The sequence below is a fragment of the Pantherophis guttatus genome, chromosome 6, assembly GCF_059756535.1.
Source record: "Pantherophis guttatus breed Tessera chromosome 6, ASM5975653v1, whole genome shotgun sequence".
Lineage (NCBI taxonomy): Eukaryota > Metazoa > Chordata > Lepidosauria > Squamata > Colubridae > Pantherophis > Pantherophis guttatus.
In genome coordinates, this window is record NC_142068.1 from 13,003,123 (window position 1) to 13,017,718 (window position 14,596).

A 14,596-nucleotide genomic window follows, 5' to 3' on the forward strand; every position below is an offset into this window, starting at 1 on the left:
AAAATGAGGACCCGGATTGTGGGGGCAATAAGATGACTTGGTATAAAAAAGAACACCACTTGGGGGGGGGGGGAAAGCCCTATTAAGCAGGTATATACAAAAGTATGAAGGCTATTGCTTAACGCATTGAAAGCCGCCCTGAGTCTCCGGAGAAGGGCGGCATATAAATCGAATCAATCAATCAATCAATCAATCAATCAATCAATCAATCAATCCAGACTGCATATGTACCTGAGATGGACTGTTCTTATCACCATCAGAATTTGGAAATGTTCACCAAGAAAAATCAACTGAATTTTTTCTCTGTGATATCCGCTGATATCCATCAATAAGTAAAGATGATCTCATCCAGCCTTGGAGAGTCTGGAAACAGTGGCTAGATGGGGTTTTCATTAGAAGGAGTCTGTACCACTGATGAATTTTAATGGTGTTTTAACTAATTATTAAATGGCTTGGTTTGCATTTTGTTTTCACTTTCTTTCACTTTTTTCTTCTTCTTGAGTTGCTTTAGTAGAACCAAGGCGCGCTCAGCATCTCGCCCCTTTTCTGCCCAGGAACTCAAACCATGTGATCCTGTCCACCATTAAACCATCTTTCCAAGCAGTCTCCATGTTTCCAGTGTCTTTTTCCCCACTTGGAACTGAACCCAGATGGATATTTTCTTCCAACAGTTGATATTAGTGTTTGATGGATTCATAGTTGGATGAATGACTGTATAGTGCTGGTTAATGCTTCAGCTTTTGCTTAGAGAGAAGTGTTGAGTGGATTGATTATCAAGTTTGCAGATGACACAAAGCTGGGAAGGATAACTTTAGAGGAGACACTTCAACAAACCTACAGAGGCTTCATTTGGGTGCTGAAATGAATACAATAGAATCTGCATCTGGGAAGGAAAAATGAAAGGACCACGAGATTCTTGTACTGAAAGACTTCTACTGATTGCCAGTTGTTTTCAAAGTGAATATTATTAATCTTTAAAACCCCAAACGCTTAGAGTGTGACTATCTGAGGAAAAGCCTCTCTCGTTATCAAATTATCTTGTTAAATAGAAGAAGCTTACATATCTGGGAACTGGGCCAAGGCCGCCTCCTGTGTCTAATGTTGCCAGGTGTCCACTATTTGAGCGGACAGTCTGCTTTTTTCACATTATGTTCACTATTTTTTTTCACAAAATAGTGGACATTTTTTTTATTCAAAAGCTTTATGATGAAATTAAAATGTAATTTAATATTTTACATATTATTATAATATATTTGATGTTTTGAATTTTAAGTAAAGTTTTGAAGTGATTATTTTAATACGTGTTAAAATGTTTGTAAGAAAATATATAATTTAATTGTAAATTTTTTAATTTTTTTTTACTACTTAAACCCCACCCCCGCCCGCTTGTCCGCTATTTTTTGGAAGCAGACCTGGCAACCCTATGTGTCACTTTCAGCTTATAGAATGCTTTTAAACATTTTGTTAGAGGCCTTGAGTATTTGTTCAGTAGAAAAGTGGAGTTTTAATTCAATATGTTAAATTGTTCGAGGAAGATTGTTAGTCAGACCAAGACAGTAGCACCATGTAGAAACCTAATTTGAGTAGTGAACATTCTTTGTATTCTGTCCTACCCATAAACTCTATATTAAAAACAGGTCTTTGAAAATTACTGTTGGAAGGAATGTCCATCTGGGTTCAGTTCCAAGTGGGGAGAAAGACACTGGAAACATGGTGGCTGTTTGGAAAGATGGTTTTAATGGTGGACAGGATCTCATGCCTTGAAGATCTTGGGTGAAGTAAAAAAAAAAAAGGGAAGAGATGCTGAGAGTGCCTGAGTTTTATATCCTCTCTGGGCTTTTGAATTTGAGCTTGTATTCTGATTGGTTGTCAGACCATGCAGGGCAAATCCTATCATGTCCTGAGGGCCATGTCTTAATCCCATCACCCTGGAGCTGAAGGTATTTTGTGTTTTAGATAAGATGTCTCTTGTCTTTCTGGGGCTATTAACAAAGGGGGGGGGGCGCTTTCCGAGAGCATGTTTCTCCTTTTCTCATCCAGGAAGGTATAATATTCTGCCTTTTTAATATTTCCTAGAATATTTCATTTTTCTAGGACAGGGGTGGGTGCTAACTTCCTACATTACAAAAAAGATACATCATGTCACTTAAATTTCAGAGGTGGGGGGAGGTTGCAGGCCCATAACTCCCCCCCCCACTTTTTTTGCATTTAGCATATTTTTCCTTATCCTATTTCACCTATAGGCTGAAATGGAACCCAGCCCTACCAGTTCAAGATGGTATCAGCTCCGTTGCTCTCCTTGTGCTTTTACTCAGCCTTCGTTGTATATCCAAAACCATTTTTTTAAAAAAAGCGAATGGCAGCTCACAGAGGATGATGACCACTCCCACTGTGTTCCCAAGAAATATCAGCGTGCCCATGGACATGTCATCATCAGGCACTTGCTGGGATTTCTACTTTACTTGGCTTCCTTATTTCTAAGAATGTTTCTGAAGCTCCCACAGCATAGATAGAAATTATTTGAAAATAAACTTGGCACCTGGCTATAGTCCATTTTTGTGTGTGGTGATGGTGGGGAAATGTTGACACTTGCCAAGAGTCTTCATGGGAGAAGACAGAATCTTTCATAATGTTGGGAATTGCAGGAAACGGCCACATCCATATTATTTGACAGCTGCATCCCTATGATATATCAAGCCACAGTCAACTCTATTAGCCTCAATATTTGTACTTCGTTCCAATTGGCCTTTGCTTTAGATTAGAATAACACATGCTAATAAATGTAGCATGAAAAGCTCTGGTGGACTTATTCCCTCTTTATTATGTAAAAAATAATAATTATTTTGCTGCTTGAAAAGGGAAATATAAGTTTCACAAGATGAACCTGGTCAAAGCCAGCATCCAATGAATGAGTGGGTCAGCGCTTATTGTGACACAAGGCAGCCAGTGGGGTCTAGGCAACAAGGAGTCAGACCTGGGAGGGCCTGGAGAAATGATCAGGGGGAGGAAGGAAGCTAAGGGTTATGGAGCAGGAAGAAGGAATCCAAGTGGTTTTAGACCAAAACACAAACGCTGCAGTGAAGAGTAGGAAGCTGAATGAAACAGTTCAGGAGCAGATCACAGAGCTGGAGATAACCAACCAGGAGAATATTCTAGAGCAAGAAGAAGGAATACCAGAAGATAGCACAGAGCTGAATGAAGATATCCCAGAAGAGAATGGAAGGGACTGTGAGTTTGTGGCTGGTGCTCGCCCAAAGATCAAAGAGCAGGTTCAAGGAGGACCGGAAGAATTTACAGAACCATCTGATGAAATCCTAACAAGGAACGAAGAATCGGTTGGGGCAGGCCAAAATTTGTTCAGAGGGTTTTCAATCGGAACTCACAAGAAAATCCTGAGGCAGGCTGGGAGATCCTGGGAAGAAGTCACAGAGCGAGTGGGAACAGGACAGAGCCGGACGGCAGAAGAAGACCGCCAAGGCCAAGAGGCAGGCCTAAAGCTAGTCAGAGACCTGTTGGCAGTTGTCACCAGGTCTGACCTTCCACTTGAGGAAAAGTTGGAGTTGGAATTTGTGACCCTTCAGTTTATGATGGGAGGCAACGTGCATCTGCTTGGGGAATTGCAAAGCCAGGCGGTGGTGGAGAACTTCCGACAGGAAGTGTTTGCAAAATTCCCTATACCAGCTTTCCATGTGACCAGCTCAGTGATCTGTTGCGATCAAGCTGTCAGCCAGTGGCCTGAAAGGTCTCAGCTCCTGAATGAAAATGGCTGCTCCAGACAACAAGAAAGAATCTACTCCCAGCTCATCTTCTTCCTGTGCAGAGCTCCTTTCCTTAAGTCTTGGGACCAACTGGATCGACTGGCTGAAATGCTACACAAGCTGAAGAACTGCATCTATTACAATCCAGTGGCCTTGGTTGGAGTCATTGTGCAGGTGGATCCAGACCCAGGATTGGATGCAGAACAGGAGGCCCGAGCACGGCGCTGGCTGAGATGCTTGCTTGATGGGTTCTTTTGCTGTGATTTGTTGTTAGACCACGATGGGACAGAACCAGAAGTTCAAGTCCAGGTAGCAGTCTATCAGTCAGGCCAACCCGAAAGAGCTTTAGAAGTCAAGAGAGCAGCTTGTCAGGCAATCCGAGCAGCCCTGAAGTTCTGAATGGGCACTACTGATGACCACTCTGATCACATGAGGTAAGCTCAAAGGCCTAGAATAACAGTGTGCCTTTGGGTCTCACATTATGCTGAACTAAAGTTTGCTTTAACAATGGTTTGTTGAGTAAACCTCAGCACAACATATACAGCATGCCAAGGCAATGTCAAGCAACCGCCGTTTGCTTCTAGAACTGATGATGTTACCTTGTTGGGTAATGGAACATCTGTACAAAAAAAAACCAAGCTCAGAGAGTACCAAGGGCCCCACAATATCAAGCAAATTTGGGACTTATTAAAAGAAAGAATTAATATTCTAGTTGGGTCTAGTGGTTTAAGCATCAGGCTAGGAAGCAGGAAACTGTGAGTTCTAGTCTTGCCTTAGCCATGAATGTCAGTTGGGTGACCTTGGGCCAGACAGTCTCTCGCAACCCAACCTAGAGTTGTATTGAAGGAGATAGGAGGAGGGGAATGTGGTGGATATTTATGCCACCTTGAGTTCTTTGTAGAAATAATAAAGGCAAGATACAAATAAATAAAATCTTAACACCAGTGAAGGAGACAGAACATGTAGAGAGCAGCTGCTCAGTTCTAATGAGAGCCAAACAGGCAGAGGTGGTATTCAGCTGGTTCAGACTGGTTCTCCTTCACCGGAGGCAGAAATTGCGGGTGGGCCTGCCCACCCCACCCCACCCCACCCCACCCCTATGCCATCCTATTTAGGCACGTTTTTGAGCCCAGGCGCATGCACGGAAGGCGTGCACGTGAGCAAAGCACATGCACGGAAGGCCAGGCGCATGTATGGAAGGTAGGCGCACACACGAATCGGGTGCATGTGGGGCGAATTGGTAGTACCGTGTTTCCCTGAAAATAAGACCCTGTCATATATATTTTCTGAACCCTGAAATAAGCACTTGGCCTTATTTCCAGGGAGGTCTTATTATTTTGGGGCGTGTGAAGCAAGAAGGGGCTCCTCTTGCCATCTTACCTGATTTCCAGGTCTGTCTCCCTAACCCTAACCAGAGGAAATGGCGGGGACCGGCTGCACATGCGTTTAAATATTTTCAGGGGAGGGCTTATTTTCGGGGGATGTCTTATTTTCGGGTAAACACGGTTACATAATGTGAAACCCACCGCTGCAAACAGGTATCTGAATGAGAAAGAAGCTGAAATAATTTTGTGCGGTAGGAGAAATAAAATAAACCATCCACACACTTGGTCCATGCCTATTTTGAAAGATTCACGGCAGTAGACGAAGGTGGCTGGTTCAGACATCATTGTCTGTCAGAGCCAGTTTAAAAAAGTATTCATGAGATTTATATCCAGAAGTTCAAGATAATATATGTAAGATTTGTTTCTCTATTCCCTCCTTCCCAAAAAAACCAGTGTCGTGAGATAGTTGAATTGAGAGAGAGAGAGCCTAAAATCCAATGAGTGTTCATGGCTGAAGGAGGATTAGAATCTGGATCTTTAAAGTCCTTAACTTAGCTTTCCTTGCAAATCATAGTGTGTGTGATGGGGGAGAGAATGGTAGCATGCAAATGCTGTGACCTGGGCACTTGTGTTCAGAAGTAATGATATTTATGGGTACTTGTAGTATTTGCAAGTGCTCCATCACTGGAAGTTTTCAAAAATATACTAGACAACTGTTTGATTGGGAGGATAAGGTCCCCTGCCTTTAGCAGAAGGTTGGACCCTTCCAAGTCCCTGGCCAACACCCACATGTACATCACATGACCAATCCAAGCACCGTCCCAATTGGAGATGCCTCCCAGTTCCAGCCTTCCAGGTGCAGGGCAAGATGGCCTTGACTCCCTGAGAAAGAAATGTTATTATGACTATATATCACCTATGCTCCATACAATTTCCCCCTCCTAGTTTCCCACATGTGGTAGGCCTGAAGATCCAACAAAAAAGATGGCTTCCAGGCCTGACACCAGCTCTATGTTCTTGTATGACAATGAGCATGTTTTATCATCATTCTAGCATTTTTTCCCACAGGTGCAGGGTCTTTTTCGATCAACGAGCACCATCTTGTGAGATGAAATGCAGCATCTGGGTCTAACTGGCTATTTTTCATGTCCGCATGAAAATGCGCATATGGCCATTGCCATTTGCTGTGGGCACTGCTAATTCAGAGAATTCACAAATTATGCTAAGCTATCAATCGTAATTTATATACTCCAGTGGATGACTTTACAGGACATTTAAGCCAGAACTAAATCAATCCTAATTGTAGTTTAGCCTGTCAGAATGATCTTCTAGATATGGTCATTTATTTTATTTTTTTGGTAACTGGGGGTACATTCCCTCTATGTATTTATTTATCAAATTTATTTGCTGCCTATCTTATAGTTCAGGGGACTCTGAGCAGCTTACATCAAAATAAAACAAATATTCAGTGATTATAAATATAAAAAAGAATAAAAATTACAAAAATATAAAGCAAGTATTCTCCAGCTTTTTCTGCAGTCAAGGCTCGTAAAGGGTTTGGGATTTCAATCATGTAACCAGGCGGTAGCATTTTTTAAAAAAATTTGGGGATAGTGTAAGATTCCTGCCCAATGTTTTATTTATACTGAGCCGGAAGTCAAAAGTAAATGCTGATTTCTAAGAAAAAAAAGCTTATAAATCAGTGAGGTGACCATGGGATTCCTGCGGATATCTGGCTGCAAATATGGACTAATTGCTGAGCTTCCAAAAATGAGGTCATGTGACCACAGTGGGGCAGCTGTTAGCACTTTGAATCTGGGTTGCAAGCCCCTTTTTTGGGCTCGGTCATAACTTTGAATGGTTGCTAAGCGACTAGTTGTAAGTTGAGGACTACAGGGAGTCTTTGACTTATGACCACCATCGAGCCCAATATTTGTGTTGCTAATTGAGACATTTGTTAAGTGAGCTTTGCCCCATTTTATGACCTCTCTTGCCAGAGTTAAGTGAATCACTACAGTTGTTAAATTAGTAAGTTGTTAAGTGACTTCCCCATTGACTTTGCTTATCCGAAGGTCACAAAAAGGGGGATCACATGACCACGGGACATTGCAACCGTCATAGTGGTGAAGCGGGTGAATTTTGATCATGTGACTAAATGTTGTGTGTACTTTTCCTGTGTATTCAGTGGGAAAGTCGGATAATTCATCTCATCCTATAGCACAGAGAAGAAAGTGCCGGATTTCCTTAGTACTGTAGTGCTGATTATTGCCATTATAGCTTTGGAGACTTGATATCCCAGATACTGAAAATGTCTGGAAGTTCCCTAAACTTTCAATTTTATCAGCATCCAACTATCTTAAAGATTCATGTTTTTCTGTCATTTTTTCTTTACAGATCTCCAGTACTGTGCAAGATCTCACCATCCCTGGAACATCATTTAAAATTCAGATTATTCCCTCCAAATTTTCTCTGTGTGTTCTTTAATTTTGGAATTGTTTACACCAATATGAAAATGTCTCAACAGGTGGCAGCACCAAGCTGTTCTTTTGTCTGGGTTTGCTAAGCAGGGTCAGGTCTCTTTAAAGGTTACTATTAACCTTCTCATCGTTCCTACCACCCATCTCCTCCCACTTATGATTGTATGACTGTAATCTTGTTGCTGGTATCCTTAAGACTTATATTGACTGTTTCCTAATATGATTTGATTGCTTATTTGTTCCCTATGACTATCATTAAGTGTTGTACCTTATGATTCTTGACAAATGTATCTTTTCTTTTATATACACCGAGAGCATATGCACCAAAACAAATTCCTTGTGTGTCCAATCACACTTGGCCAATAACTATTCTATTCTATTCTATTCTATTCTATTCTATTCTATTCTATTCTATTCTATTCTACTCTACTCTACTCTACTCTACTCTACTCTACTCTACTCTACTCTACTCTACTCTACTCTATTCTAATGGAAAGACTCAGGGACTGAAAGATTGGAGACCAGTTTGGGAAGTGTCTGTCCATCCATCCATCCAGGAAGAAAACAGTAGCAAACAATTTTTGTATTGTTGCCAAGAAAACTTCATGGAACTTCACTTGGCATTAAGTTTGACTTGAAAAAGCCTTTACTTTTAGTATGAAAAAACCTAGCTCTTCATACCCCAGGAAGAAGGGGTGAAGAAATTTAAGGTCAGAGCAGTCGTCTTTTTGATAAAGTCAGTTAAGATATACATAATTAAAAACTGAGACAAGAAGTAATACAGGAAGTCCTCGATTTACAACAGTTTATTTAGTGACCACTCAAAGTTACAGCAGCACTGAAAAATGTGACTTATGACCGGTTTTCACAGTTACGTTTGCAGCATCCCCATGATTCATGCGATCAAAATTCAGATGCTTGGCAACTGGTTCATATTTATGACCATTGCTGTGTCCCAAGGTCATGTGATCATCTTTTGCAAAGGCAATGGGGAATCAGATGCACTTAACAACTGGGTTACTAATTTACCAACTGCAGCGATTCACTTAACAACTGTGGCAAGAAAGGTCATAACACGGGGCAAAACTCAAACAACAACAGAAATCTTGGGCTCAATTGTGGTTGAAAGCCAAAGACTACCTGTACAGGTAGTTCTCAAGATCGACTGGTCACTTAACAGCCATTCAATGTTATAACAGATTCCTCTCCTCAAAGCTACTTATGAGTCTATTTTGAAGTTACAGCTGCTGCAGCACCCCTACCTCTCCCCCCTCATTCCACCTCACCGGGACCCTGCAAGGTTTGAGCCTACTAATACCTGTCACCCATCACACGCTTAGCTTTTGAAGACTTCTGGATCTCATGTTGGGAAAGGAGGTCAGGCTATATAGTCCCTGGGCCACATGGCTGCTTCCTGGAAGCGGCCATCCTCAGCGTGCCTGCAATTCTTTGTGGGTGCATTAAAATAGTGGCTGTTTTTGTGGGACTGACACAGAGCCCAGGGACATAACTGCTCCATTTTTTATTTTTTTTTGCCTTTACACTGTCTATACAGTGCTGCAACTTTCTGCAGTGCTATGCAGACTGTGTTAAGGCAGCAAAACGGAGCAGTTCATTCCTTGCCCACAGAGCAGCAACCCAGAAGTGAGGCCCTTTCGGCCCAACCACATGGGCATGCCAAAATGCCCGCTTCCATGAGGCTGCCCCATGGCTCAGGGACAGACTGTTACATTTTGCTGCCTTAATGCGGCCTACACAGCCCTGTAGAAGGAATTGTGGGTGCACTGAAAATGACAGCCATTTCCAGGAGGCAGCGACATGGCCTGTCCTCTTTCCCCAATATGAGGTCTGGAGATCTTCAAAAGATAACATATTTTTCGGAGTATAAGAAGCACCTTCGTTTTTGGGGAGGAAAGTAAGAAAAAAGCTGATTGGCGGGTGGATCGGCCTCCTGGAATACACCCAATCAGCTGTTCACAGAGGTGAATTTTAGCAACAGGTTCGTTGGTTGTGAGCTCTATGCCTTGCTTTTTTTTTCAGCCTCTGAAACTTCTGAAACTCTGTTTCAGAAAAAAAAAAATTTCCTGCCTCGGAAAGCCTCCGAAACAGAGCTTCAGAAAAATAGCCTCGGAAGCTCTGTCTGGGGGCTTCTTTTCTGAACCTCTGTTTCGGAGGCTTTTTTCTGAAGCTTCCTTTCAAAGACTTTTTTTCCTGAAGCTCTGTTTGGAGGCTTTTTTCTCTGAAGCTTCATTTCTGAGGCTTTTTTCAGCCTCTGAAACCTCCCTTTGAGAGGCGGGGCAGGGCTACATTCAGAGTATAAGATGCACCAATTTTCACCCTCTTTTTGAGGGGAAAAAGTGTGTCTTACACTCCGAAAAATACGGTAAGTGAGGAGGAAGACCCAAGGAAAGGAAAGGCCTCTGGGGACCATTGGGAGGGAAAGGCTTGTAGAGACCAAGGGTGCAAGCGGAGCATGGGGTGTCTTGGGGAGATGCCTAAGCCTCCGAAGACCTTCCTCACCCCTGAGGCACCCTGTGCTCCATGCGTTGCATAAGGGAGAGCAGGGAGTATGGGTCATTAAGTGTTAAATGTTCTACGTCGAGGACTACTGTAATATCTATTGCTGTAACTGATACAAAATATAAATCACATTTTGGAATTATTTTTCTAGGAAATTGTTAAAAATCAAATGAACAATTCACCTCTCTATACCATAATACCTCTCTAACATTCATTTTTCTTTTAAAACTAAAGTGCAGCCAGGAGAATCTTATACTATTGCTTACTATGCCTCCAAACATCTCAATACTGCCTTTTGGTCTTAAAAGGGTTACCATAATAGCACTAAGGAATTAAAAATACAATTAAAAAAACCAAAGAAGGGCTATAAAATTCCAAATCAATCGTAGTTAGGTCACAATGAGAGCCAGGTTTGTATACTGGTTAAAGCATCAGACTGGAAACCTGCCTTAAGGACAAACCCATCTGGGAAATTTTGGGCCAGTCACTTGCTCAGCCCTAGGAAAGAGGCAATGACAATCCACTTATAAAAAAAATATTGCCAAGAAAACTACAGAGGACTTGTCTAGTTAGTTGCTAGGAATCAAGAGTGACTTGAAGAGGCACACACAAAAACTGTGCACTAAATGCTTGTTGACTAGGAATTCTACCTTCAGCATATGTGGCCACCGAAAAGCTGTCTTGCATCCCCTGCAATTAGCATTAGCATCTTACCCTTAGGTTGCATGCTGAATGCACTGAAGGGAAAGGCAATAGCGAGCTACAACCAGTTCAAATAAGATTCCACTGAAAAGCATGTTGCATGTACAATGTTGATTTACACATTTTTGTTGAGAGATATTATATATTTGCAAACAAAACATGTGACCAAGATGCAAGTAGCAATTCATCAATATCACTTTTATACACAGTATGTGAAGAAATATCTAGTGTGACAAAATTCTTCATAGGCATCATAGATTCCCAAGGCTGTGGCCTTTTTCAAAATTGCTTAAAGATTTAGCAGTGTGAAGGTTCAGACTTCTAGTTAGTTAAACGTACTAGTCTGAAACAGTCTATATCCTGGTATTTACTCCATTCACTTCAACCAACGTGAAGGAGGATTTGTGCTAGGTTTGTTACAAACTAAATTTGAATTTCATTTCATTCTGTACCTCTTGAGAGTAGGGTCTCTGAAGAAGCAGCCAGAATAACCACATACACCGACTTGTACACACAAAAAAGTGAACCGTCAATGCTAGTCTTACATAAAACAGACCTAAAGCACATAACTTGTGATGCAGAAAGTCAACAAATAAGTGCCTTAAGAATTTGTGCAATTCTTTAGCTTTTCAATGTTAACTTAAAATCTGTAAAAACTTTAAAAGCCAGTGATTATTTTGTTTAACGCAAAACTATTTCAGGTGTGAACACACACACAGGTATTTTTGTTTTTCCCTAAAAGAATCCAGTTCTAGTCTGAAAATTGCCAGGCAGTTAAAAATGGGTAAGCTTACACAGAAAATGGAGAATTAATATACATTTTATAAAATGAAGTGAAAAAGACTGAATGTTAGAAAACTTGCAATGACCATTCATAAAAGTATTTTTTTTCAAACAAACAAAAAAAGGCCAGAGATGAGCAAACCATCTCATTTCCTTTGTTCTTGAGTTCTAATTTTCTCATGTGATTTCAGATCAATACAATTCAATGATGCTAACATGTTTTTCAAATTCTTCTGTGAATATAAGCATTTCTGCAACAAACTATATCAACTATATCAAAGACGAGCGGGGGGCGAGTCACTGACCCCCCCACAGAGGGGGCTCGCAACTTGGGCGTCCTCCTGGACACACGGCTGTCTTTAGAAGAGCATATGACGGCCGTGGCCAGGGGGGCTTTTTATCAGGTTCGCCTGATACGCCAGTTGCGCCCCTTTCTGGATCGGGACTCCTTGTGCACAGTCACTCATGCCTTGGTTACGTCACGCCTGGACTACTGTAACACTCTCTACATGGGGCTCCCCCTGAGGAGCACCCGGAGGCTCCAGCTGGTGCAGAATGCGGCCGCGCGGGTGATTATGGGAGCGACGTGGCGCGAGCTGCATTGGCTCCCGGTGGTCTTCCGGGTGCGCTTTAAGGTGTTGGTTCTCATCTTTAAAGCGCTCCATGGCTTAGGGCCAGGGTATTTGCGAGACCGCCTGCTGCTACCGATAACCTCCCACCGGCCAATACGCTCTCACAGAGAGGGCCTCCTCGGGGTGCCGTCGGTCAGGCAATGTCGGCTGGCGGCCCCCAGGGGGCGAGACTTCTCTGTGGGGGCACCCGCCCTGTGGAATGAGCTGCCTCCTGGAATACGATTGATCCCGGACCTCCGGACCTTCCGTAAAGCCCTGAAGACGTTTTTATTTCATCAAGCCGGCCTAGCCTAAATGGTTTTTTAATTGGGATTTTAAATTTTATGGATTTGGGGTTTTAAATTTGGGTAGCCAATGATTTAATTCTTTTAATTATCTTAACTTTTGCATTTGTATGTTTTTTTTAATTTTGGCTGTTCACTGCCCTGAGTCCCTTCTGGGAGAAGGGCGGTATACAAATTAAATTAATAAATAAATAAAATAAATAAAGACAGACAAATCACACAGAACTGTGAAGTAGTGAAGGATTCCAGATCAGAAGCAAAGTTTGTTTTGCTACGTGTGTATCTGGTTGCCAGCGCAGGTGTGTGATCTGTCTACTCATATTCACAGCAACAATACTGGGTTCTAAACATCTTAAGAGGATGGAGGCCGAGGATCTAGCAAGAACAATTCCAGAAAACTTTGAGAGAGCAACAGAAAAGCAAAGATCATAAACAGAGGAGCAAAGTTCCTTACTTTTCCATGTATCCAGGTAGAAATAGTAGTTGCTGATAAGTCATTTAAAACCTAAAACCTGACTTGGTGCTTCTTAAAATCTGAACCTGAATTTTTGATCATTATAATTGCCATACCTGAGAATTGTAATATGACACTATATCACAATAATATATGTCAAATTTTAAATAGCACTTTAAAATAGAGTGCCCATAAAATACTTCTGTTCACTGGAACAACAAATAGGAAATTGGAGGTCAAACCAAGTTTATAATGATTTTCAGTAGATATTATATATTTTATCCAAAATAATCCTTCACCAGAAAGCAAATTATAGGTTATAACTGATCATTTAATATTGGAGAGCTATATTTTCAAGTACTTACTGTATGTATTATTTCCTAAGTAAAAGTGCTGGCAATCAGTATAGAAAAGTAGAACACAACTGTTATGCTAGATAAAAATATATTTATGATCAGAAGGAGCACAGCTGCAATGACCTGTAGAAAATTCATAGGTTCAATTCCTGGTGTTTCCAGATAAAGGATGGAAAGAATCCTGGATACATCTATTTACTAATACAAAAAATACTGAATTAAGCACATCAAATATCTAGTTTGGTATAAAGTAATTTCCATTATTCCTATAAAACAAATACATGGCACATTAGATTTCTGGATAGTCACGTCTTAGCAACTACATGGGAGTTTCTCTGGTTGGTTTGTTGATCCATTTATTTCTTTTCTTGGCTGTCCATGGTTATTTCCAGCAGTCTTCAACACCAACTTTTAAGGATGTTCATCTTCCTATCCAACCTCTTCAACTTTTGCTTCCACAGAATATCACAGGGAATATGATTAGCATGATTCTTGTCTTTGTAGACACAGGGACATCATGGCATTTAAATAAATAACTCCTAAAGACAGTTTGTATCTGTTCCTTGTCTATAGTATTAAAGAAACAAACTTAATCACAAGTGAACAGTAATGCAAAATGAGGATCTTTTTTCAATTGGAGACATTGACTAAGAAACAAAAGTTGTAATTTTAGATACCTAAAAACATATTGATCAAAATCCTTCCTATTCTAAAACATCAGATTAAATGTTGCTTTTGAAAGACAATTTGTTTTGAGGGGTTCTTGATCCTCTCAGAGCTTGGTTGTTTCTGGCAGACGTTTCATTGCCCAAACTAGATAACATCTAATAAAAAACAAACTAGGTAAAAAAAATAGGCAAAAGAAGAATGGGACGGCAGAGAATGAGGTGGCTGGATGGTCACTGAAGCAGTCGGCGTGAGCTTAAATGGTCTCCGGGGGATGTAGAGGATAGGAAGACCTGGAGGAAAGTTGTTCATGGGGTCGCGATGGGTTGGACACGACTTGGCAACTAACAACGAGAACAAGGCAACATCATCAGTGCTAGTAGAGATTAATTGTGGGGTTAATCTCTCTTCATCTGGGTGATGATTGCTGGTGGGGAGGTGTTCTGGTCTTTTTGTTTCCTTTTTTGGCTTGTTGATTGTCTCTTTTGAATGGTATATAGATGTGCCTATTGATGGCTGAGTGCCAGGCTTCCAGGCTTGTCAGAGTGCCAGGCTTCCAAGAATTCTCTTGCGGTTTTGGATTTGGCTTGGTCTATGATGGTCAGTGTCCCACAGTGTAAATTCACATTCAATTTACCA

General features: G+C 41.3%; 1 protein-coding gene across 1 annotated transcript; it reads left to right on the forward strand.

Annotated features, from left to right (window-relative positions):
• Positions 1-2,972: 2,972 nt before the first annotated feature.
• LOC117678794 (uncharacterized) lies at positions 2,973-7,546 on the forward strand. Its single transcript, XM_034440296.3, has 2 exons — positions 2,973-4,192; positions 7,478-7,546. Exon 1 carries the CDS (start codon positions 3,024-3,026, stop codon positions 4,155-4,157), a length of 1,134 nt encoding a protein of 377 aa, XP_034296187.1. The 5' UTR covers positions 2,973-3,023; the 3' UTR covers positions 4,158-4,192; positions 7,478-7,546.
• Positions 7,547-14,596: the final 7,050 nt, after the last annotated feature.

Bases quoted from the DNA above. Each gene is read 5' to 3' on its own strand.
- LOC117678794 (XM_034440296.3), top strand. From the start codon at position 3,024: ATGGAGCAGGAAGAAGGAATCCAAGTGGTTTTAGACCAAAACACAAAC.